This window comes from Mauremys reevesii, linkage group 24, assembly GCF_016161935.1.
Source record: "Mauremys reevesii isolate NIE-2019 linkage group 24, ASM1616193v1, whole genome shotgun sequence".
Classification (NCBI taxonomy): Eukaryota; Metazoa; Chordata; order Testudines; family Geoemydidae; genus Mauremys; species Mauremys reevesii.
In genome coordinates this window covers 19,392,406-19,416,611 of record NC_052646.1, presented here as the reverse complement: position 1 = coordinate 19,416,611, position 24,206 = coordinate 19,392,406, and the positions used below count along the sequence as shown (strand labels likewise).

General features: G+C 46.2%; 3 protein-coding genes across 3 annotated transcripts; all 3 read left to right on the top strand.

The window, feature by feature from the left end:
* On the top strand, positions 1 to 867 carry LOC120390604 (chemokine-like receptor 1). Its single transcript, XM_039513335.1, has one exon. It carries the CDS (start codon positions 1 to 3, stop codon positions 865 to 867), a length of 867 nt encoding a protein of 288 aa, XP_039369269.1.
* Positions 868 to 13,934: 13,067 nt separating this feature from the next.
* Positions 13,935 to 14,450, top strand: LOC120390603 (chemokine-like receptor 1). The gene has a single exon (XM_039513334.1). The coding sequence runs from the start codon at positions 13,935 to 13,937 to the stop codon at positions 14,448 to 14,450; it is 516 nt and encodes a 171-aa protein (XP_039369268.1).
* A 4,118-nt stretch (positions 14,451 to 18,568) lies between these two features.
* LOC120390047 (chemokine-like receptor 1) lies at positions 18,569 to 19,556 on the top strand. The gene has a single exon (XM_039512285.1). The coding sequence runs from the start codon at positions 18,569 to 18,571 to the stop codon at positions 19,421 to 19,423; it is 855 nt and encodes a 284-aa protein (XP_039368219.1). The 3' UTR covers positions 19,424 to 19,556.
* Positions 19,557 to 24,206: the final 4,650 nt, after the last annotated feature.

Sequence of the window (24,206 nt, the reverse complement as noted above, 5' to 3'; positions counted from 1 at the left end):
ATGGAGTTCCTCCGAATTCTCTTCCTGGTGCTGAGTGGTGTAGCCTTCCTTGCCGGGGTGCTGTTGAACGGTTACGTCCTCTTCTTAGCTGGCTGCCGTGTGGAGAGGACGGCCAGCACTGTGTGTATCTGGAGCTGGGCCATGACCGATTTCATCTTCATCGTCTTCCTGCCCCTCAGATTCACCTCCATCTTTATCCTGGACTTAAACTGGGCCACGACGCTGAGCAGCACCGTCACCTCCTTCTACATGTTCTCCAGCGCCTTCCTCCTCACAGTCCTCAGTGTCAATCGCTGCATCCTCGTGGCGCGCCCTGCGTGGGCCCAGAACCACCGCACGCCCCTTCTGGCTTTCAGGATGGTTATAGGCATATGGGTCCTGTCTGCTGGTTTCAGCTCACGGTACGGTGATCTCTGGGAATTCCCGCTCTCATCTGCCAGCACCAGCATGAATTTCGATCCAGATGAAAGGAGGGTGAAGGCTGCTATTGCAATCCAGTTCCTGGTCGGGTTTCTAATCCCATTAGCCTTGATCTTGATCCCAACCTCCTACATCGTTCTAGCTGCCAAGCTGAGAAGGAACCGGCTCATCCACTCCATCAAGCCACTCAAGATCCTTCTTGGTTTGATCCCGACCTTTTTCCTCTGCTGGCTGCCGTATCACGTCTTCCTCTTCCTGCAGATCTCAGCTACATATCCTCAGACTCTTCTGAACATAGGAAGCACTTTTTCTTGTGTCCTGACATATTTCAGCAGCTGCCTCAACCCCATCTTCTACCTCATCTTGGAGGAAGAGTTTCTGAGGTACCGGCAACGTGCACGCAGCTCCCAAAACACTGACAACTCGGGGTCAGAGCTGGCTGAATAGGGGAATGGATGGAATTGTCAATATTTGCATGGAGAAAGAATTCTGTTTGCTGGGACATGTCACTTCCCCAAATTGTGATTTTTTTTGGCCTTATTCATAGAAGAGCCACGAGAGTGATTACTGGATTAGAAAACGTGCCTGGGAATGAGAGATTCAAAGAGCACAATCTATTTAGCTTAACAAAGAGAAACTGAAGGGGTGATTTGATCACAGTCTGTAAGTACCTATGTGTGGAAAAAATATTTAATAATGGGCTCTTCAATCTAGCAGAGGAAGGTCTAACACAATCCAGTAAACAGAAATTGAATCTAGTCAAATTCAGACTGGAAATGAGGTGTCAATTTTTAACGGTCAGAGTAATTGGAGCAATTTCCCCAGGGTTGTGGTGGATCGTCCATCACTGGCAATTTTTAATCAAGTTGTTTTTCTAAAAGCTCTGCTCTAGGAATGATTTTGGGGCCATTCTCTCGCCTGTGTGACCCAGGAGGTAAGACGAGTTTTGGAATCTATGAATCTGTCATTATAATGAAATATATTAGAGTCTTGGCTTTGTTCATTTTTAGATCATTTTGGGGCATTTAGTTCTTTATGGTCTGTCTTTTTCTACATCTATGTGTCATTATTCTTCTCATCATGTCACCTTTGCTCCCAGTGCATCTCCAGCTCTTCTTCTTTCCTGTGTTTGTTGAAGATCAAGGGGTCTATTAAACAAAGGTTAACATTTCACAAGGGTCATTTTTTAAAGTGTTTAGGCCCATAGGAAACTAGCTGAGAGTCAATGACACATAACATAAGATCATAAGAATGGCCAGACTGTCATACCAAAGTTCCTTCTAGCCCAGTGTCCTGTCTTCTGACAGTGGCCTTTGCCAGGTGCCCCAGAGGGAATGAACAGAACAGGGAGCCATCAAGTGATCCATCCCCTGTTGCCCATTCCCAACTTCTGTCAAACAGAGACTAGGGACACCATATCTACCCCTCTTGGCTAATAGCCATTGATGGACCTGTCCTCCATGAATTTATCCAGTTCTTTTTTGAACCCTGGCATAGTCTTGGCCTACACAAAATCCTCTGGCAAGGAGTTCCACAGACTGACTGTGCATTGCGTGAAGAAATACTTCCTTTTGTTTGTTTTACACCAGCTGCGTATTAATTTAATTGGATGACCCTTAGTTGTGTTATGAAAAGAATAAATAACGCTTCCCTATTTACTTTCTCCACACCAGTCAGGATTTTATAGACCTCAGCCATAATTAGTCATCTCTTTTCCAAACTGAGAAGTCCCAGTCTTATTAATCTCTCCTCATATGGAAGCTATTCCATACGCCAAACCATTTTTGTAGCCCTTTTCTGTATCTTTTCCAATTGCAATAATCTTTTTTGAGATGAGGTGGCCATATCTCCATGTAGTATTCAAGATATGGGTGTACCATGGATTTATAGAGAGGCAATATGATATTTTTCAGTCTTATTATCTATCCCTTTCTTAATGATTCCCAACATTCTGTTCACTTTTTTGATTGCCACTGAACATTGAGTGGATGTTTTCAAAGAACTATCCACAGTGACTCTAAGATCTCTTTCTTGAGTGGTAACAGTTAGTTTAGACTCCATCATTTTATATGTAGAGTTGGGATGATGTTTTCCAATCTGCGTTACTTTGCATTTATCAACACTGAATTTCATCTGCCATTTTGTTGCCTGGTCACCCAGTTTTTGAGATCCTTTTGTAGCTCTTCTCAGTCAGCTTTGGACTTAACTCCCTTGAGTAGTTTTCATAGATCCATAGATTCTAGGACTAGAAGGGACCTCGAGAGGTCATCGAGTCCAGTCCCCTGCCCTCATGGCAGGACCGAATACTGTCTAGACCATCCCGGATAGACATTTATCTAACCTGCTCTTAAATATCTCCAGAGATGGAGATTCCACAACCTCCCTAGGCAATTTATTCCAGTGTTTAACCACCCTGACAGTTAGGAACTTTTTCCTAATGTTCAACCTAAACCTCCCTTGCTGCAGTTTAAGCCCATTGCTTCTTGTTCTATCCTTAGAGGCTAAGGTGAACAAGTTTTCTCCCTCTTCCTGATGACACCCTTTTAGATACCTGAAAACTGCTCTCATGTCCCCTCTCAGTCTTCTCTTTTCCAAAGTAAACAAACCCAGTTCTTTCAGCCTTCCTTCATAGGTCATGTTCTCAAGACCTTTAATCATTCTTGTTGCTCTTCTCTGGACCCTCTCCAATTTCTCCACATCTTTCTTGAAATGCGATGCCCAGAACTGGACACACTACTCTAGTTGAGGCCTAACTGTATCATCTGAAAATTTTGCCATCTCACTGTTTACCCCTCTTTCCAGATCTTTTATGAATATGTTGAACAGCACTAGTCCCAGTACAGACCCCTGGGGGACACCTCTATGTACGTTGTCTCCATTCTGAAAACTGAGCATTTATTCTTACCTTTTGTTTCCTATCTTTTAACCAGTTACTGAACCATGTGAGGACCTTCCCTCTTATCTCATGACAACTTACTCTCCTTAAAAGCCTTTGGTGAGGTACCTTGTCAAAGGCTTTCTGAAACTCCAAGTACACTATATCCACTGGATCACTCTTGTCCATATGCTTTTTGATGCCCTCCAAGAATCCTAGTTGATTGGTGAGGCATGATTTCCCTCTACAGAACCCATGTTGATTCTCCCCAACAAATCACGTTCATCTATGTGCGTGACAATTTTGTTCTTAACTATATTTTCAGCCAGTTTGCCCAGTACTGAAACCAGGCTCACCGGCTTGTAATTGCCGGGATCACCTCTGGAGCCGTTTTTAAAAATGGGTGTCACATTAGCTCTCCTCCAGTCATCTAGTACAGAAGCTGATTTAAATGATAGGCTACATACCACAGTTAGCAGTTCTGAAAATTCACATTTGAGTTCCTTCAGAACTTTGGTGAATCCCATCTGGTGCTGGTGACTTATTCCTATTTAGTTTATCAATTTGTTCCAAATGACACTTCAGTCTGGGACATTTCCTCAGATTTATCACCTAAAAAGAATGGCTCAGGTTTGGGAATCTCCCTCACATCCTCAGCCATGAAGATCGATGCAAAGAATTCATTTTCTTTCTCTGCAATGGCCTTATTGTCCTTGAGTGCTCCCTTAACATCTCGATCTTGCAGCGGCCCCACTGGTTGTTTAGCAGCTTCCTCCTTCTGATGTACTTACACATATTTTTGCTATTACTTTTTGAGTCCTTGGCCGGCTGTTCTTTAAATTCTTTTTTGGCCTCCCTAGTTATATTTTTACACTTCATTTGCCAGCGTTTATGCTCCTTTCAATTTTCTTCAGTAGAGTTTAACTTCCATTTTTAAAGGATGCCTTTTTGCCTCTCAGAGCTTCTTTACTTGGTTGTTTACCCACAGTGGCTCATTTTTGGTTCTCTTACTATGTTTTTTAATTTGGGGGATCCATTTAAGATGAGCCTCTATTATTGTGTCTTTTAAAAGTTTCCAGGGATTTTCAGGGCTTTCACTTTTGGCGCTGTATCCTTTAATTTAATCCTTTAACTTCCTCATTTTTGTGTAGTTCTCTTTTCTGAAATTAAATGCTACCGTGGTGGGTTGATGTCGTGTTTCCCCCACCAGAGGGATGTTAAGTTTAATTATATTATGGTCACTATTACCAAGCCGTTCAGTATATTCACCCGTTAGACCAGATCCTGTGCTCTACTTAGGACTAAACCAAGAATTGCCTCTCCCCTTGTGGGTTCCAGGACTAGCTGCTCCAAGAAGTAGTCATTTAAGGTGTCAAGAAACTTTGTCCCATCCTGAAATGACATGTACCCAGTTAATATGAGGATAGTTGAAATCCCCCATTATTACTGAGTTGTTTTTATTTTAATAGCCTCTCTAATCTCCCAGAACATTTCACAGTCGCTGTCACCGTCCTGCTCAGGTGGTCGGTCGTATATCCCTACTGCTGTACTCTTATTAGTCAATCATGAAATTACTATCCAGTGACATTCTATGGTACAGTTTGGTATCAGAGGGGTAGCCGTGTTAGTCTGGTTCTGTAGAAGCAGCAAAGAATCCTGTGGCACCTTATAGACTATTTCAACAGCTTCCACCCCTCCATCAACCTCAGCCTGGACCAATCTACATGGGAGGTCCACTTCCTAGACACCATGGTGCAAATAAGTGATGGTCACATTAACACCACCCTATACTGAAAACCTACCGACCGCTATGCCTACCTTCATGCCTCCAGCTTCTATCCCGGACACACCACAAGATCCATTGTCTACAGCCAAGCACTGAGGTACAACCGTATCTGCTCTAACCCCACAGACAGAGACCAACACCTAGAAAATCTCCACCAAGCATTCTCAAGACTACAGTACTCACACGAGGAAATAAGGAAACAGATCAGCAGAGCCAGACGTTTACCCAGAAGCCTCCTACTGCAAGACAAACCCAAGAAAGAAACCAACAGGACTCCACTGGCCATCACATACAGTCCCCAGCTAAAACCCCTCCAACTCATCATCAGGGATCTACAACCCATCCTGGACAATGATCCCACGCTTTCACAGGCCTTGGGTGGCAGGCCAGTCCTCGCCCACAGACAACCTGCCAACCTGAAGCATATTCTCACCAGCAACTGCACACCGCACCATAGTAACTCTAACTCAGGAACCAATCCATGCAACAAACCTCGATGCCAACTCTGCCCACATATCTACACCAGCAACACCATCACAGGACCTAACCAGATCAGCCACACCATCACCGGTTCATTCACCTGCACATCCACCAATGTAATATATGCCATCATATGCCAGCAATGCCCCTCTGCTATGTACATTGGCCAAACTGGACAGTCTCTAAGGAAAAGGATAAATGGACACAAATCAGACATTAGGAATGGCAATACACAAAAACCTGTAGGAGACACTTCAACCTCCCTGGCCACACAATAGCAGATCTTAAGGTGGCCATCCTGCAGCAAAAAGACTTTAGGACCAGACTTCAAAGAGAAACTGCTGAGCTCCAGTTCATCTGCAAATTTGACACCATCAACTCAGGATTAAACAAAGACTGTGAATGGCTTGCCAACTACAGAGCCAGTTTCTCCTCCCTTGGTTTTCACACCTCAACTGCTAGAACAGGGCCTCATCCTCCCTGATTGATCTTACCTCGTTATCTCTAGCTTGCTTCTTGCTTGCTTATATATACCTGTCCCTGGAAATTTCCACTACTTGCATCCAAAGAAGTGGGTATTCACCCACGAAAGCTCATGCTGCAAAACATCTGTTAGTCTATAAGGTGCCACAGGATTCTTTGCTGCTTCTATGGTACAGTTTGGTTCATTTAAGATTTTTACTTCATTTGACTCTACGCTTTCTTTCACACATTGTGCCATTCCCCCAGCAGCACGACCTGTTCTGCGCTGCCAATATATTTTGTACCCTGGTATTACTGTGTCCCATTGATTATCCTCTGTGACGGACTCAGGCCAGAAGGATATAAGAGGGCAGTGGAAGGCAGGAATATCAGCCTCAGAATGAGCAGGTCCTTGTTCCCTGGAGAGCCAAACAAGGGCTACTCCAGGCCAATCAAGACACCTGACATCAATTTAAACAGTTAAAGTCGTTAGGCTAATGCTGGCACCTGACCTCAATTAACTGAGAAAGGGTCAGTTAAAGGTGTTAGGCTAATGGAGACAGCTGGGACCAATTAAGGTCCCACTTACACTGCTTTAAAGGCTCTCCCTGCCAGTTCTCTCAAGAGGAGCCCAGTGAAAGGAGCTGGAGGAGAGGAAGTGTTGCTGAACCCTGAGGTAAGGGTGAAGCCTAGGAAAAGGGAAGTGGCCCAGGGAATCAAAGCAGCACCAGTGGTGGAGGGAAGCTGCCAACAGCTGCCACCATTAGGGTCCCTGGGCTGGAACCCGGAGTAGAGGGTGGGCCCGGGTTCCCCCCAGACTGTGGGCATTCCACCTCCTCACCTCCTAAACTGGCCTGTGATGAAAGTAGCTCAATAAGCTGTGACCTTTGCCGCCATATTGGGAAAGGGAGGTCATTTTGAGGGCCTTAGCGAGCTTTTGAGGCTACTGAATCTGCCTGGAAGCGCGGGACCCACCAATACAGGCTCAGAGCTTTGTCACACCTCATTCCACCAAGTTTTTGTGATGCCTGTTACAACGATATCCTCAGGTAATACGAGGCGCTCAAGTTCAGCCATCTTATTATTTAAACTTCTAGCGTTTGTATATAAGAATTTAAATGTCACCTTTTAGCTGTCTGCCACTATGTGATGTAATTGAATTGACAGGCTTCTACGGGTGAGATTTTCAAAAGCACCTATGTGAGTTAGGTGCTTAACTCCTAACTTCAATGGGAATTTGACATCTAACTCCCTTAGCCACTTTTAAAAATCTAATCCTATCTCTTGATTGCCAAGCCCAAGCCTCCTGAGACACCCCCTAAAACATGCGATTGGTTTGAAAAGAAAGACATCTGGATTCTTTTTTTTTTTTGGCTTATGATTTTTTCGTGGGGCCATTTCAAGCTTTTCTCTGTAAAAATGAAGGCTGCAAACTTAACTTAAAAAAGAAAAGAAAAGAAAACTGAATTTCCTGCCTAATCATCTGATTCCAGGATCTGGGGCTTGGAGAAAAAGGACACTCTGTACCTCAAAATAGCACTCTGGAACCCCCATATTCACCACTGTCCTAGAACTATGAACAAAGTCTGCCTTGTGAGGTATCATTTAAAATAGTCTTGATCTGTTGATTATTAATATCCTGTTAAATTGTACCTGATGTCAGTGTATGTGAGGTTGTGATTTTTGCTATTTGTGTGTTACTGAAATAAGTTGTGATGTTGGGAACATCCACAACCGGCCTTTCAGGTACAACAAGAGAGGAGCCAGAGAGCGTTACTGGCTTATCAGCTCCCATCTAAGAATAATAATGTATGGAGATATACCCATCTCATAGAGCTAGAAGGGACTCTGAAAGGTCATTGAGTCCAGCCCCCTGCCTTCACTGGCAGGACCAAGTACTGATTTTGCCCAAGATCCCTAAGTAGTCCCCTCAAGGATGGAACTTACAACCCTGGGCTTAGTAGGCTAATGTTCAAACTACTAAGCTATCCATCCCCAAATCTGCTATAGAGCTTTCTCAGAGTGAGCACATAGACAATGGAGACTGTTTGGCCCATGTCATAGGAAAAGATCTTTCTAGCAAGATGGAAGAAACTACAAAAGAGGGGAAGTGATGTCACCACTTGGCCTCACTGAAAACACATCTAGAGGCCAAAGACTTTGACCTGGCAAGGTTTGTTATTGGGGTGGAAAAGAAGCCCAGCCTGTGTATTGAGTAGCATTACCAGGTAGCAACAGTAGTTTAGTTTATTATTGCAGCTTGGGAATTTACTTTTATTTCTTAGGTAACCAATGGTGACCTCTATGCTCACTGCTTTTAATCACATAATATCTGTCTGTAGTTAATAAACCTGTTTTATATTCTACCTAAACCGGTGTGTTTGGTTGACGTCCTGGGAAATCTCAGCTCAGTTTCCAAAGGCTGGTGTTTGGAGGGGGAGGCGCCGACTGGGTAATGAACTTACACTGGCCGGGCTTCTGAGCAGAACAGGATGATACAGGTCTGGGGTGCAAGGCCGGGGACCTGAGGGAACTGACTGGAGCCTCCGTATTGATGGTTCATGAGTGGCTGGGAGAAACATTCCTGGGACTCAGCGGGGTGTGTCGCTGCCTGGGGATGGCTGTGGAAGTGCATAAGAAGATAAGAACATAAGAACTTAAGAAAGGCCGTACCGGGTCAGACCAAAGGTCCATCTAGCCCAGTATCTGTCTACCGACAGTGGCCAATGCCAGGTGCCCCTGAGGGAGTGAACCTAACAGGCAATGATCAAGTGATCTCTCTCCTGCCATCCATCTCCATCCTCTGACGAACAGAGGCTAGGGACACCATTCTTACCCATCCTGGCTAATAGCCATTTATGGACTTAGCCACCATGAATTTATCCAGTCCCCTTTTAAACATTGTTATAGTCCTAGCCTTCACAACCTCCTCAGGCAAGGAGTTACACAAGTTGACTGTGCGCTGCGTGAAGAAGAACTTCCTTTTATTTGTTTTAAACCTGCTGCCTATTATGTTCTTATGTTCTTATAATGAATCCTGATATTCCTGGCCAAAATTCACGCAGCTTTCACCCTTCACTACATCGCTGGCATTCTCCAGCACCCAACCAATCCACCAGCCAGTCGTGGAGCAGACTCTATGTCGTGTGGCTCACAGCCAATGAAACGAGAGATTCACGATCCACTTGCCACCTGGCAGGGTCTCTCCAGGATGTTCCTGGGGTGACCGGGGGTGAAGGGCGGCAGCGCCCACGCATGAATCACTCCTGACTCAGCGGCAGTTCAGGGGCCCAAGCTGAGTCTGGTGTGTCTCCAGGTGTGAATGGGCTGAATTTCTGCAATGATGCTGCTGCAGCTCAGCTCCTGCTCTCGGGCTGTGGCTACCCTGGATGTGGGCAACCGTCTCTGCAGACGGGATCAGACCCTTCGTCACAACAGGCCCCAGATCTGAGCTGAGCTGCTTGAGCTTTGCACGGAGCTGGCCGCCTCAGAGGCTTTGCAAACCCAGCTTTGTGAGCATCTCTCACCCCCGCTGAGACCCCCCCCTTCTTCCCCTCCCTGAGAGGACAGCTTCCTGTCCCCAGACAGAGTCTGTGGGGAGGGGGAGCTGCAGATGGTGTGTGTGTGTGTTGGGGGACTCAATTCTGAGATGCCGTGTCTGATTCCCCCAGGACATAGATAAGAAAGTGAGATTAAACCTTCCAGCTTCAATGCTATGGTGAATTCCACAATGGCCTCCCCATATCTGTCTCTGTCCCCCCACCTCCTACCACAGGTACCTCCCTGCCACCACCCCACTTCCCACAGCAGCCCCCCATTTCCCTACCCTCTCCCCATAGCAGCCTCCCCAGATCCCTCCTGACTCCACCCATTGGTGCCACAGCCCCTGAACTGAAGGGGTTCCCATCATATCATTTAGTAGCCCTCAGTACCCCCACTACACAAATTGTTCCAGGAACCCTGACCCACCCCACTTCCCACATAAGGCCCCCATCCTGAATTCCTCCCTGTCACTTGGATAAGCAGCCCCCATGCCTCACCCCAGAGGTGGCCACATCTCAATGGGAAAAGTCCAGACAGACCAGTGGCTCTCAACCTTCCCCGACTATTGTACCCCTTCCAGGAGTCTCATTTGTCTTGCGTACCCCCGAGTTTCTCATCACTTAAAAACTACTTCTGTACAAAATCAGACATAAAAATACAAGTGTCACAGCACACTAGACTGATGAATAGTTTACTTTCTCATGTTATCATATAATTATAAAATAAATAAATTGGAACATAAATAGTCTTCTTACATTTCAGTGGACAGCATATAGAGCAGTAGAAACAAGTCATTGTTTGAAATTGTAGTTTGTTCTGACTAGACTCGTGCTTTTTATGTAGCTTGTTGTAAAATCAGCCAAATATCTAGATGAGCTGAAGTACCCCACGGAAGACCTCTCTGCATACCCTCAGGGACCCACTGCTATAGACTGTTATCCAAAGGCTCAGGGCTGACGATGGCAGTAAAAGCACCTGGCCAGTAGATGGCAGCATACGTGCAATTCAGTTGCTGGTCAGAAACAGGTAATCGAGTCACCCCGTCACCTTCCCTTTCGCTTGGTCTACACTAGGCAAAATATAATGGTACAACCACATCGCTCGGGGATGTGGAAAACCCACCTCCTTGGGTGACGCTGTTATACTGACCTAACAACTGGTGTACACATTGCTTCCTCCGTCAACTCAGCTACCACCTCTCAGGGGGGTGGATTAATGTCATCGATTGGAGAAGCTCTCGTGTCAGCATAGATAGTGTCTTTACTGAGCCTGACTGAACTCCTGAAGTCTCTCTCTGCCAAGCCTGGGGTCCAGTCCGTTAATCCCTCTCGTGGCTCTTCTCTGACCCCCTCCAGTTGCTCAACAACCTCCTTGAAGGGTGGGCATCAGAACTGGACACAGGATCCCAGCTGTGGTCACACCAGGGCAGGATCCAGAGGGAAAATCACTTCCTTGCTCCTAATCGAGACTCCCCTGTTGATGCATCCCAGGACGGCCGGTGCCCTGTTGGCTCTGGGAGCTCATGTTGAGCTGAAAAATGCCCCCATGCCTGAGGCCTCCAGGCAAATGACAGAGGCAGGATGCAGGCTGCGCTGTGGTTTGTGTGGTCTCCAGCACAGAGTGAGGGCTTCCTTAGCCTTGGCTGGTCTGTAACATGACCCAGGCAAGGGTGGGTTCCCTGCACGAAAGGCAGGGCTGAGACTCTCACGCGTCCTACTCCCAGCGGGGCTCTGTTCACTTTCCCCAGCCAGGAGTGCCTGGAGAGCAGAGTCCCAGCTGGCGTCTCTGCTCCTGGGACCTTGCACAGGGGAGTCAGCTGGACATGACTGTCTCAGCCCCGGCTCTCCGATGGGGGCTCCGCCCGATGGCCCATGGGTGCGGACAGCGTAATGCAGACACCTTGCTCAGGACCAGCAGAGTGAGGGGAGCTGTTAGAGGGTTTTCTCTCCACCTTCCCGCTTCCCTGATTCTTGTCACGCAGACAGCAGGCAACAAATGACCAGCAGTTAATGTCCAGCAAGCGTGATTCCAATTTCCCTTCCCCCCACTTCCTGTTTGACCTCAATTTATATAGTAATATTCGCAGCTACACCTTAATCAATCATTTTACTGAACCAATCCTAACATATTGTAAAATAATTCTCTAACCAATTGTATCCCACTACCCTCAATAATCTACACCTAGCAAAATGAATTATACAGCAAACAGAAACAAGTAGAGAACCAGACAGATTAACAATAGAAAAGTGGTGGCCATAAAGATAAAACAGACAGAAATGAGGGTTTCACAACCACAACCATTGAGAAGTGATTTCTTGCCAGAAAGGGTGCTATCAGCTAAGTTTTCTTTAACCATCTCAAGATCTGTTTCTTTATCTGGTGGTGGTGGGCACTATCAGGACAGGATTGTCTTCCTAACAGCCCAATACCCCCTTATTTCAGTGTGCCGGGTTTGGGATTTCAGGATGTGACCGTTCGCTTCCCAGTTTAGGGCTGCTCCTGCTGCTTAGCCAAAGGCCTTAGCCTAAGAACAAGGCCTCAGACTATCATAGAATCATAGAATATCAGGGTTGGAAGAGACGTCAGGAGTTTATCTAGTCCAACCCCCTGCTCAAAGCAGGACCAATGCCCAGCTAAATCATCCCAGCCAAGGCTTTGTCAAGCCTGACCTTAAAAACCTCTAAGGAAGGAGATTCCATCACCTCCCTAGGGAACCCATTCCAGTGCTTCACCACCCTCCTAGGGAAAAGGTTTTTCCTAATATCCAACCTAAGCCTCCCCCACTGCAACTTGAGACCATTGCTCCTTGTTCTTTCATCTTCTACCACTGAGAACAGTCTAAATCCATCCTCTTTGGAACCCCCTTTCAGGTAGTTGAAAGCAGCTACCAAATCCCCCAACATTCTTCCTCTATTCTGCAGACTAAATAATCCCACTTCCCTCAGCCTCTTCCCATAAATCATGTGCTCCAGCCCCCTAATCATTTTTGTTGCCCTCCACTGGACTCTTCAATTTTTCCACATTCTTCTTGGAGTGTGGGGCCCTAAACTGGACACAGGACTCCAGATGAGGCCTCACCAATGTCAAATAGAGGGGAATGATCACAGCCCTCGATCTGCTGGCAACACTACTACTTATACAGCCCAAAATGCCAGTAGCCTTCTTGGCAACAAGGGCACACTGTTGACTCATATCCAGCTTCTTCTTCACTGTAACCCCTAGGTCCTTTTCTGCAGAACTGCTGCTTAGCCACTCAGCCCCTAGTCTGTAGTAGTGCAAGGGATTCTTCATTCCTAAATGCAGGACTCTTCACTTTTCCTTGTTGAACCTCATCAGTTTTCTTTTGGCCTAATCCTCTAATTTGTCAAGGTCCCTTTGTGTCCTATCCCTACCCTCCAGCGTATCTACCACTCCTCCCAGTTTAGTGTCATCTGCAAACTTCTGAGGGTGCAATCCACGCCATCCTCCAGATCATTAATGAATTATCCTAGTGAGAGAAGACCCATACACAGGCAGACTGTGATTTTGATTCTTTGTTTTTATACCCCTGTAACTAGCTAAGTGGTAAAAATACACCTAAGTTCTTAAAGTCTAGGCCTTTACAGGCAGGCCTGGATATCTATATTCTAACAAGAGCTTCTGGTTCACATAACGTCTGCATGTAGCTGTGGGTGTCGGAGGCCTTCCTGACTTTGCAGAAGTATTCGGACCCAGCTACATTCTGTGATTTCCTCCCATTGTTCTCCCCGCCCACACGAACAGCTTCCTCCTTCGGGCTGAGCCAGTCTGGGAGAGCTACAGATGTCGTGTTGGGGACCTTGGACGGGGATCGACTCTGAGACGCTACATTCCCCAAGACACGGGTAAGGTAATGAGGCAACCCCCCCAGCTTCCTCACTGGATCTCCTGTCCTGCCCTCACACCACTGCCCCCAGATCTCCCCCCTTCCAGCGGCCCCCATCCCCTCCCCTCATCCGCTCTGGTTAGAACTGGTTGAAATTATTTGCGGGGCTTGTTGTCACAGGTCAGAGGCAAAACAAAAACCATTTGGGCAGAGAATAGACACAACAAATCCTGCATCTTGGCAGGAAGTTATACGATATGATCTTTGTGGTTCTTTCTAACTCTCTGACTCTGTGCTCCAAAGATCTTCGAAGCATTGGTGCCATTGACCTACAAGGATGTGATCCTATCTGTGTTCAGCTCAGGAACTGAAGAGTTTATAAACCCTGAGAAGAGTCTCTCTCTGTCTGTGTCCTCTCCTGGAGCGTCATTGCTCTTCCTTCCTTTGCTCAGCAAAACGTCTACACTGCCCAAGCCGAGCTGTGAGGAGGAGGAGGGGATATTGTGACTGTACCTCTTCCAAGAATGGAATACCATCAAGTTCCCTTCCTGATGCTGTGTGGCGTGGCCTTCCTCGCCGGGGTGCCATTGAACAGCTACGTCCTCTTCATCACCAGCTGCCGTATGGAGAGGACGGCCAGCGCCGTGTGGTTCTGGAACCGGGCCTTGATTGATTTCATCTTCATCATTTTCCTGCCTCTCAGATTCACCTCCTTCTTCATCCTGGACTTAGATTGGGCCAATATACTGAGCAGCACCATCACCTCCTTCCACATGTTCTCCAGCGCCTTCTTCCTCACCACCCTCAGTGTCGATCGCTGCATCCTCGTGGCGTGCCCTGAGTGGGCCCAGAACTACCGCACGCCCCGCTTGGCTTTCATTATGGTTTTGGGCTTGTGGGCCCTGTCTCTTGGGTTCAGCTTGCGGTATGGTGATCTCTGGGAATCCCTCCTCTCATCTGCCAGCACCAGCATGAATTTCCGAGGGGATGAAGGGAGGGTGAAGGCCGCCATTTTGATCCAATTCCTGTGCAGTATATAGAGCCAGGGCCGGCTCTAGCTTTTTTGCTGCCCCAAGCAAAAAACAAACAAACAAACAAAAAAACCTGCATGGCGGCTGGAGCAGCAAAGTGGGGGTGGGGCGGGAAACCAACCTGCCACCCGGCTTGAGCAGCAAAGGGAGGCGGGGCAGGAATTCCAGGAAACCTGCCAGCCGATCGTGGCAACGAAGGAGCGGAGGGGCATGAAACAAACCACCCGGCCGGCCGGAGCCGCAAAGGGAAGAAAAAACAAAAAACCAAAAAGAAAAAAAAATACCTGCGGGGCGGCGTGTGCAGGGCTACTCCCAGCCTTGCAGACCCCGGGCAGCGGAGTGAACACCCCAGCTAGCGAGGGGGAGGGGAGGGGAGAGAAGGGGGCAGCCACGGCTTCCTTAAGCAGGGCGCTCGCCATGCGGCCCCTCCCGCCGCGCCGCCTGCCGGGAGGGCTCCGCGCTGCTCCGGGGGGCGGGCAGGGAAGGATGCGGGCTGCCATGCCGGGCTTGCTGCAGACCTGGCACCACTCCCAGCAGCTCCCCTCCTCCGCGCCGCCGACCCCTACAGGGCCGCAGGAGCAGCAAACCAAAATAAAAAATCCTGCAGGGGCGGCAGAAGCGGCGAAGCGCAAAAAATAAAAAAAGGTTTGGGCGGAAGCCGCCTCTTGGAATCTGCTGCCCCAAGCACCAGCTTTCTCGGCTGGTGCCTGGAGCTGGCCCTGTACAGAGCAGTAGAAAGTGTATGAAATTGTAGTTTGTACTGACTACGCTCGTGCTTTTGATGGACCTTTGTAAAACTAGACAAATATCTAGATGAGCTGATGTACCCCTTGGATTGGAAGATCTCTGCGTACCCCCAGTGGTACACGTACCCCTGGTTGAGAACCACCTCTATAAATCCTTATCCAAAGGCTCAGGGCTGACGATGACAATAAAACCAACTGGCCAGTAGATGGCAGCATACGTGAAAGTCAGTTGCTTGTCAGAAATTGTTATCAAGTCACCCCGTCAACTTCCCTTTCGCTTGCTCTACACTCACAACTGATGTTGGTATAACTACGTCGCTCGCGGGTGTGGAAAAACCACTCCGTTGGGTGATGCTGTTATACCAACCTAAAGCCTGGTGTAGACATCGCTTCTTCTGTCAACTCAGCTACCACCTCTTGCGGGGGTGGGGGTGGATTAACTACATCGATGGGAGAAGCTCTCACATCAGCATAAACAGCGTTGTCAGGAAAAATCTACTGTCAGGGAAAGTTTTGGGGCTTTGGTCAAAAATATAGCCCCAAAAGTCTTAGCTGAGATTGCTTCTTTGTATAAAGGGAATAGAAAGACAGAGTGATATGGAAAAATCCCAAGACAGAGGATCAATGATTTTGCGTGCATAAGGGGCATGAAGTGGAAAGTGCCCAGAGATGCTGCTTTGCAATAACTAAGCTTGTGAAACAAACCCACAGTGAAGGCATTAGAAAAGTCAAACCAAAAAACGAGACTCAGAATAACAATGACAGGAAAGGCCAAATATGGAAAACTGATTTTGTTCAGCTTGATTTTGACCTGCATCATATTTTGCAGTATATTCCAAATAAGGTCATTAATGTACAATGTGTGTGTAATTTGTCTGTGGTTTTAACCTTTATAAGCTGGCTAGAAATTTACTGAAGGCAGAGCAGCTTGCTACCTTGCACGGGGCCATGCTGACTCTCCTTGCCTATATGCTTGCATAAAATAAAGGAGCCTCAGGCTGTCTGATCCAAAACCAACCGTGTGGTCAAATTTCGACTGGGATCCACAGATGACTTCCCCAAATCGGAGGACTGCGGGCGGTCTCCCACCAAACCCAGGGCCCATCTGAAAGGTAAGATACCTTTTGAAATCTCCATCGTGGGTTGTTGGTGGAGGATTTGCCCGTAGGCTCAGGGTTGGGTGAGTTATAAGCTGGATCTGAACCTTTTACTACCAGACAGCCTGACACCCTTCTGTTCTGATCTGTTCCCTGGGAAGATCCACTGGGTGTAGCTAAATAGGCCTGTACTGATTTGTGTGTCAGTATGAAAGTGAAGGTCGGCTGACCGGTGTGAGTGAGGGTCGTAGGAAGCCAGCCCTACAACCATGCCTTAGAAAGGTCAGTAAAAGACCTTGATCAGGACAAGGTTTCCTCCGCATGTCGAGGGAACTGCCTGGGTCTAGGTTTGTGTGACCCAATCCTTTTCCCCCGTCCTTGGACGGTCCCTGAGCTCTGTTCAGTCCTCTGGACTGGAGTAAGGCGCATTATCTGCTCCAGAACCAAGATTGACGGAGACTCCCTTCACCCTACACCTCTTCCCTTTTCCCTCCCCCGCCTTTACGCAGTCTGATGAGCCACTGACGTGTGCTAACGCCCTACATAGTAAGCAGCATTGTGCTCCCTGAGACTAGCCGAAGCCCCTTGCTGGACGAGGGTGCAGACAGTCGTGGACGCCCTGAACAAATTTTCCCTGTACGAAAGAGCTGAGGGAAAGTGATCTGATCTGTCAAACTGAAAACGTGGGGGCCGGTGAGTCGAAAGGAATTCCCATCCCGCCAAAAGGCACACCTGCAGCTTATATGTATTTGAACTGAATTGGCATACGAGAGATGACCCTAAACTACAGTTCCCTTTAGATGGTAGTTTCAATCTTGACAAGCTTGTGCACCTCAGAGGCGTGCTTATTGCCAACGTCGTACCACAAGATCAGTTCAAAGCATATTTTGACCGGTGTGAGGAAACAGAGAAACAGCACCATGAATCTCATATGAGGAGTTTTAGGGACTCCCAGGAGAAACTTAACATTAAACTTAAAGAAACACAGGAAAAATTAACCCTTGCCCAGAATTCTGCTGGCCAGCACACCTCCCTCTACCCTTCAAGGCCTCAAAAAGAGGTTCAGGCCCTTAGATCTAAAATCTCCCGAAGTTGCAAATTCATCCCCTGCACATTGTACTAGACATAAGACAATCCTTAGGTATATACAGAAGACCCTAGGTTTATCCCCTGAGGAGGTCCCGATGTTTCCCCTGCGACAACTCACAGGAGGGTTGAATTAGCAGGGACAGGGATTCATGGTAACTGTGGGATTTATATAATCTAATTGATAAATTTCCGAAAATAAGAGAAGATCCAATTAAATTTCAAGAACAATTTAGGATGGTCATTCATTGCTATGACCCTTTCGTGGCAGACATGGATCAGTTTTTAAGAGCAATGCTACCCAGGGAAACGCTGGATCACCTTTATAAAAAGGCCAGCTGGCCTTAGTCTGACCAAGATCTTAGTCATGACAATTTAGTTACGTATAGAAACAATTTGGTAACTGGAGTCCTTACCATATGCCCAAAAAGAACAGACTGGACTCAAATTCATGCTTGCAAACAAAGCAAAGGAGAGAACCCTGCTGACTATATGGAACGTCTTAAACCAGTGTTTGGGAGACATTCCGGCATAAATAATGCAGAAAACACTGCCAAATAAGCAGTGGTGGCTGCTTTTGTACAAGGTCTTATCCCAAAATTCCATTTAAAAAGTTCCATTATTTCAAAAGAAAGGGTGTAAACGATCATTCCTTAACTTTTTTTTTAACCAAGACAGGAATAACTAGCTCCTTTTTTTGTGAGGCTGCGGAGCAAGGTTGGTCTCTCCAGTCTCCGTCTCTGCGTCCTGAATCGCTCCCCTTTCCTAGAAATCCAACTTTTCAGCAAGAAGCATATGTGTTTTGCTTTTAATATATGCTTTAGTTGAAAAACGATATTATGTGAAAATAAACATGTTCAGGCAGAGAATAGACACAACAATTCGTATATCTTGACAGAGGGTTAAACTAGATGACCCTAGTGGTCCCCTTCTAACCCTCTGGGTCTATGCTTCTACGGTCTTTAAACCATTGGTGACATTAGCCTACGAGGATTTGATCCTATCTGAGTTCAGCTCAGAATTTGTGGAGTCTGTAAACTCTGTGGGGATTATAAACTCAGCAGCTGTTTCTCTGTCTGAGTCCTCTCCTGGAGCCCTTTTCATTGCTCTTCATTCCTTTGCTAGGTACAACGTCTCCGCTGTCTCCGCCGAGCCGTGAGGAGAGGAAGGGGATATTGTGACTGCAACTCTTCCGAGAATGGTGTTTATAATTGCCTTTCTAATATTTATTGGCATGGTCTTCCTTGCCGTGGTGCTGTTGAACTGCTACATCCTATTTGTCGCCGGCTGCCGTATGAGGAGGACAGCCAGCACCATGTGGTTCCTGAACTGGGCTGTGGCCGATTTCATCTTTCTCATCTTCCTGCCCGTCAGATTGATCTTCTTCCTTGACTTAAACTGGGTCACGATGCTGAGCAACACCATCACCTCCTTCCATATGTTCTCCAGTGCCTTCCTCCTCACGGCCCTCAGTGTCGATCGCTGCATCCTCGTGGCGCATACGGAGTGGGCCCAGAACCACCGCACACCCCGCCTGGCTTTCATGATTGTTTTGGTCATATGGGCCCTGTCTGTTGGGTTTAGCTTGCGGTACGGTAATCTCAGGGAATCCTTCCACACACCTATTGGCATGCGCATGAATGTCCCACTGGATGACGGGAGGGTGAAGGCCGCCATTGTCATCCAGTTCCTGGTCGGGTTTCTGATCCCATTAGCCTTGATCTTGATCCCAACTTTCTACATCATTCTAGCTGCCAAGCTGAGGAGGAACAGGCTGATCCAGTCCACCAAGCCACTCAAGATCCTTCTTGGCTTAATCCCGACCTTTTTCCTCTGCTGGCTGCCGTATCACGTCTTCTCCTTCCTGCTGATTTCAGCTACGTACGCTCCATCTCTGGACATGGTAAATGTTTTTATTTCAATCCTGACATATTTCAGCACTTTACTCAACTCCATCTTCTACCTCACCATGGAGGAAGAGTATCTAAGTTACCGGCAACATGCACGCAACCCCCAAACCACTGACAACTTGGGTCCGGAGTCAGCCGAATAGGGAACGGATCGAATTCTCAATATTTGCATTAAGATAGGTGAAAAATTCTTTTTCCTGGGACCCATAGCTTCCTCTTGACTCCAAAATTATTTTTTTTAGAAAATTAATTTTTTGGCCTTACTCAAAGAAGAGCCACAAGTAGTCCTGCAATTTCACATTTGAATTAATTCAGAACATTTGGGTGAATGTCATCTGGACGCGGTAACTTATTACTGTTTACTTTATCAATTTGTTCCAAAACCTCCTCTAATGACACCTCAATCTGGGACACTTCCTCTGATCTGTCACCTAAAAAGAATGGCTCAGGTTTGGGAATCTCCCTCACAGCCTCAGCCGTGAAGAGGGATGCAAAGATTTCATTTTGTTTCTTCGCAATGGCCTTTTCGTCCTTGAGTGCTCCTTTACTATCTTGATAATTCAGTGGTCCCGCTGGTTGTTCAGGAGGCTTCCTCCTTCTGATGTACCGAAAACTAGTTTTTCTATTACTTTTTGAGTCTTTGGCCTTCTGAATTACATTTTTACTCTTCATGTGCAGAGTTTATGCTCCTTTCTATTTTTCTCAATAGGATTTATCTTCCACTTTTTAAAGGTGCCTTTTTGCCTCTCAAAGCTTCTTTACTCAGTTGTTTAGCCATAGTGGCACTTTTTTGGTTCTCTTACTATGTTTTTAAACTTTGTGTATACATTGAAGCTGAGCCTCTATTATGGTGTCTTTAAGAAGTTTCTGTGCAGCTTGCAGGGATTTCACTTTTGGCGCGGTGCCTTTTAAGTTCTGTTTAAGTAACCTCCTCATTTTTGTGTAGAATATAGAATCAAGGCCTGTCTGTAAAGCCTAACCTTTAAGAATGTAGGTGTATTTTCATAATTTAGCTAGTTACAGTCCTGTCCTGAGGTAATATGTACCCAGTCAATATGGGGACCATTGAAACCCCCCCTTATTATTGAGTTTTTTATTTTAATCGCCTCTCTAATCTCCCTGAGCATTTCACAGTCGCTATCCCCATGCTGGTCAGGTGGTCAGTAATAGATCCCTACCACTATATTCTTAATATTCAGGCATGGAATCACTATCCATTGAGATTCTATGGTACAGTTTGGTTCATTTAAGATTTTTACTTCATTTGACTCTGCACTTTCTTTCACATATGGCGCCACTCCCCGACCAGCACGACCTGCTCTGTGATATGTTTTGAAACCTGGTATTACTGTCTCCTGTTGATTATCCTCATTCTACCAAGTTTCTGTGATGCCTGTTGTATCAATATCCTCATTTCATATGAGGCACTTGAGTTTACCCATCTTATCATTTAGACTTCTAGCATTTCTATATAAGAACTTAAATGTCACTTTTGAGCTGTCTGCCATTATGTGAAATAATTGAATTGACTGAGGCTTCTACTGGTGAGATTTTCCAAAGGCATCAATGGGAATTTGGCACCTAACTCCCTTAGCCACTTTTACACCTCTAGTCCTGTCTCTTCATTGCTAAGCCTTAGCCTTCAAACCTCATGAGCCACCCCCTAAAATATCATGAGATTGGTTTGAAATTACAGACATTTGGGTTCTTTTTTTTTTGCCTCCTGATTTTTTTTTGGCGGGGGTTGCTGGATGTGCGGAGACCATTTCAAGCTTTCCTCGGCAATAACGAAGGGTGGAAATATACCAAAAATGAAAAACAAAGCAAAATTAAAAAAAAAAAAGGAAGCTGAAATTCCCACCTAATCATCTGATCCCAAGATCTGGGGCTTGGAGGAAAAGGACAAGCATGGTGAATGCCACACCAAATTGTAAGAGTCGGTGACGCTACAAAACTCCACCGAAAATTTCAGAAGCCAATGAAATGAGGAGGTGTTTAAAATATTGGAGACTTTAAATAAAATGTGGGTGGCTGTGGCACTCTGTACCTCCAAACAGCATCCGGGAACCCACATATTCACCACTGTCATATCAATATGAACAAATTTAAGGTAAGCCTCTATTATACTGTCTTTAAAAAGTTTCTATGCAGCTTGCAGGGATTTCACTGTTGGCGCTGTACATTTTAATTTCTGTTTCACTAACTTCCACATTTTTGTGTAATTCTCTTTTCTGAAATTAAAGGCTACCGTGTTGGGCTAGTGTGCTGTTTCCCCCACCAGAGGGATGTTAAATTTTATCATATTACGGTCACTATTACGAAGCGGTTCAGTTATAGTCACCCTTTTGACGAGATCTTGTGCTCTACTTAGGACTAAATCCAGAATTGCCTCTCCTCTTGTGAGTTCCAGGACTAGCTGCTCCAAGAAGTAGTCACTTAAGATGTCAAGAAATTTTATCTCTGCATCCCGTCCTGAGGTGACATGTAGCCAGTCAATATGGGGATAGTTGAAATCTCCCATTATTACTGAGTCGTTTTTATTTTAACAGCCTCTCTGATTTCCCTCGGCATTTCACAGTCATTATCACGGTTTCTGCTCAAGTGGTCAGTAGTATATCACCACTGCTATCTTCTTATTATTCATGGCTGGAATTCCTATCCATAGAGAGTCTATGGTAAAGTTTAGTTAGTTAAGAGTTTTACTTCATTTGACTCTCTGCTTTCTGTCACATATAGCACCACTCCCCCTCCAGCACGTCGTGTTCTGTCCTTCCGATATATTTTGTACCCTGATATTACTGTGTCCCATTGATTATCCTCATTCCACCAAGTTTCTGTGATGCCTGTTATATCGATATCCTCACTTAATATGAAGCACTCTAGTTCACCCATCTTATTATTTAGACTACTAGCATTTGTATACAAGCACTTTAAAAATGTCACTTTTGAGCTGTCTGCTATTATATGATGCAATTGAATTGACTTAAGCTTCTATGGGTGAGTTTTTCAAAAGCACCTATGTGAATTAGGCGCTTAATTGCTATTGACTTTCAAAGGGAATTTGGCACCTAACACTCTTAGCCACTTTAAAAATCTAGTCCTGTGTCTTCATTGCCAATTCCGAGCCTTCAAACCTCCATGAGCCACCCCCTAAAACACCATGAGATTAGTTTGAAAAGAAAGACATTTGGGTTCATCTTTTTTGTCTTATGATTTGGGGGGGGAGCATTTCAAACTTTTCTCTGCAACAAAGAAAGCTGGAAACTTACCTAAAGAAATAAATTTAATCAGAAATTCCCACCTAAACATATGATTCCAGGATTTGGGCCATGGGGAATGCTGCAAGCAAATTGTAAAAGTCGACAATGCTCCAAAACTCCACCAAAAGTTTCAGAAAACCAGAAATATCCAGCTCTACTTTGGAAGCAAATGGAATGAGCAGGTATTTAAAATATTGGAGACTTTTAATAAAATGTGTGGCTGTGGCACTCAGTACCTCAAAAGAGCACCCTGGTACCCCCATATTCACCACTGTCATATCAATAGGAACAAAGTCTGCCATGTGAGGTATAAATGAAAAAGTCTTGATCTGTTGATTATCAATATCCTGTTGAATTATATGTGCTGTCATTGTATGGGGGGTTAGGAAGTTTTGCTATGTGTGTGTTACTGAAATCAGTTGTGGCTCATCAGCACCCATCCAATAATCCACTATCTCAGGAACTGTATAAAATGGAGATTTCTCAGAGAGAGCACGTAGACAATGGAGACCGTTTGACCCATGTCATAGCAAAATAGATTTCCAGGAAGTTGTAAGAAACTGTAAGAGAAGGGAAATAACATCACCACTTGGCCTCACTCCTCGCACGACTCAATACCTGGAAACACGACTGGAGGACAAAGACTTTGACCTGGAGAACTTTGGTATCAGGCTGGAAGACAAGCCCAGTCTGTGTATTGAGGAACTGTCACCTGCTTGTACCATCTACCAGGGTGAGACCCAGCTTGATTCAAATCCTGTCTAGTTTGTAGAACTCAGATTGCAAATTTCCTTTCATTTCTTGGGTGATCAACTGTGATCTCTGTGCTCACTGCTTATAATCACTTAAAATCTGTCTGTAGTTAATAAACCTGTTTTATATTCTACCTAGAATTGTGTGTTTGGTTGAAGTGCTGGGAAATCTCAGCTCAGTTTCCAAAGCTGGTGTTTGTGCTCTCTGCGTTGGGGGAGGCGCAGGCTGGGTACGGAGCTTACACTGGCTCGGCTTCTGAGCAGTGCAGGATGGGACATCCCTGGGCTGCAAGGCCAGGGAGTCGGGGGGAATTGACTGCAGCCTCCCTATTGTTGGTTCATGAGTTGGTGGGAAAGTATTCATGGAACTCAGCTGGGTGTGTCGCTGCCTGGGAATGGCTGTGTAAGTGCAGGACCTGTCAGAGGTTTGTAGCTTGACACAGCGTCAGTGTGAGAGGGACACCCCAGGTTGGCGGGACAGAGGGCTCAGCGACCCCACAGCCCAGCCTGCACTGCAGGAACCCTGACACCGTGGCTTTTTAAACCAATGTCTCAATAAATCCTGATATTCCCGGCCAAAATTCACTCAGCTTTTGTCCCGGTATGTCACTGGCCGTTCTCCAGCGTCCAACCAATCCACCAGCCACCTGTGGAGCAGGCACAATGTTGTGTGGCTCATAGCCAACAAAGAGAGGGATTCACCATCCACCCGCCACCTGACAAGGCCTCCCAGCCACAAATCACTCCCGACCGAGGAGCACTTCAGGGGCCTAAGCTGGGTCTGGTGCATTTCAGGTGTGAATGGGTTGGATTTTTGCAACGATGCGGTTGCAGCTCAGCTCCTGCTCTAGGGCTTTGGCTGTGCTGGATGTGGGCGAGTGTCTCTGCAGACAGGATCTCAGACCCTTCATCAC